Source organism: Tupaia chinensis, unplaced genomic scaffold (assembly GCF_000334495.1).
Source record: "Tupaia chinensis unplaced genomic scaffold, TupChi_1.0 Scaffold000511_1, whole genome shotgun sequence".
NCBI classification, from domain to species: Eukaryota; Metazoa; Chordata; class Mammalia; order Scandentia; family Tupaiidae; genus Tupaia; species Tupaia belangeri.
Genome location: NW_006160024.1, coordinates 2,347,753 through 2,349,661, shown reverse-complemented (window position 1 = coordinate 2,349,661; position 1,909 = coordinate 2,347,753). Strand labels below are relative to the sequence as shown.

The 1,909-nt window shown below is 52.1% G+C and overlaps 1 protein-coding gene across 1 annotated transcript in view; it reads right to left on the bottom strand.

The window, feature by feature from the left end:
* The window catches only part of TTL (tubulin tyrosine ligase), a gene marked incomplete at its 5' end in the record, with an annotated part of 43,328 nt that overhangs the window by 5,876 nt on the left and 35,543 nt on the right, over positions 1-1,909 (bottom strand). The window contains 1 exon segment of the mRNA XM_006156678.2: positions 1,199-1,342. Coding sequence (XP_006156740.2) covers positions 1,199-1,342 — 144 coding nt within the window.

The following is a 1,909-nucleotide window of genomic DNA, read 5'->3' as shown; positions in this document are numbered from 1 at the left end:
AAGAGCGGGAATGTGAGGAAGGGGAGAGAATGGGATGGTGGGGGAAGGACAGGGACCACAGTAATCGGAAGGCCAGGAGGAGAAACTGGGCATCCACTGTCGATCTGGGCAAAGGAAGACGCGAAGGTTTCCCACCTCCACACTTAGCCTGCTCACTTTCTTTCTTCAGATCTCGGTTCCGAACTTTGTTCCCCATTAGGGTCCTATTCTGTATCCTCCGAGAACACCTGTTCCAGTCTGTAGTCTGTCTTGCCCACAGTCCTCTCCACTGAGATCCTGTGACCCTCCCTTGCTGCTGGGAGCACGTGGCCTAAGGTGGGGCTTAGTGGGTTAGGCAGTACCCAGGGAGCACATCTTAGCCGTGGAGATGGACACGTGAGATGGAATCACACCTGTCACACCACCTAGCAAGTGGTAAGGTCCAGCTCCTAACCAAGATTGACTTATGTGTTAATGCTGTCCCTTGGAAGTCCCTAGGAACAGGACTTTATCCTACACTTTTGGAAGATGGCCTCAATTGACATTATGGAAATGGACCTATGTGCATTAAGTCCAGATAACTTTCCCTTGCACTTAGGGAGAAAATATTGCAGTGTGGCTACCTTCCTAGGGGGTGGAGGGTGGTGGTGATTTCCTGACTAACCTTCACCTTTCGTTACTCCATGATCCCAACACCGTGGTCACCAGGCTTATCCCCGGGAGAAAAAAGCTTCCTGGGGCAAGCTCTGCACACCCGGGCACCTCCCAGCCTGGAGCAGAGCGAGTGTCACTGGGTGCCATGTCCCTTTCTGGGGTTCTTCCCAGTCCCCTCAGGTGCATTTGAATGCTCTCCCCCTACACCCCCCCTAGAGCCCCACTTTGTCTTCTCAGGCCACGCCCTGCCCAGGGAGCCCTAAACTTCTAGATCTTTACTATGGCCCCCAATTACAGGATCTTGCTCACTCAACCCACCACAGAGGGTCTCTTGGGGAGTTCTTATTCTGTTTGACCCTCTCATAGTGTCTCCCACCCACCTGAGAGAAAGGGGAAAGAGACTCAGCCAGGCCCCTGACCGCCCTCCCAAAGGGGCCTATCTCTGTGCCATCATCCCTGACAGCTTCAGGGGGTTACATGTGAACCCCTCAGGAAGGTGAGCCAAAAGACTATCCAAGCCATAGACCCACTTCCCACTCGTTAGAACACAGTGTGGGCAGCTTACTGAGCACAGGCAGGGGCGCCGTTGACTTCAATGAGCCAGACCTTCAGCTCCTCATCCACCATGAAGTCAAAGCCAAAGAGCTGAAAGCTCTGGTAAGGGAGGTGCTTGGTGCTGATAGCAGGCTCCACGCTCAGGAGGCAGCTCCTGCAGGACAGAGGGGGGAGCTCATTGAGAACGAGTGTTCAAGGGAGAAGAAACACATGGGACATGCTTGGAAGAGTTGATTTCAGATGTGCACAGACACTGGCTGTGACTTTATTCTCTCCTTTCAATGTACTACCAATAAATCATTCAAGAGAATGCTACTTTTCTAGTAATCTGCTGGAAAATTCTATAACCACTCAAGTTCTTCTAGGTAAAGGCTGCATGCCGGGCCTCACACAGCAGCATAGCACTGAGTCACCATGGCCTCCATAAATGCAGAGTCCTCAAGAGGTGGATTACTGTCTCCACACCTTGTGTACAGGAGCAAAACATTTCCCTGTCAGACTTGGACTATGGGTCCAGCAGGTGGAGGGGAGGTTAAAGCAGATGACTCCCATGTGGATTCAAGTCCTGGATCCCACAGCTTGAAAATCAAGCTGGGGGCGGGGGGGGAATCAGCAGATGGCGTAATGATTACATCACTTGATTCCCACTTGGTTTGAGTCCTAGACCTGGCAGCTTAAAACTCACGACAGGTGTGTGTGTGTGCATGCCCAAAATCTTGAG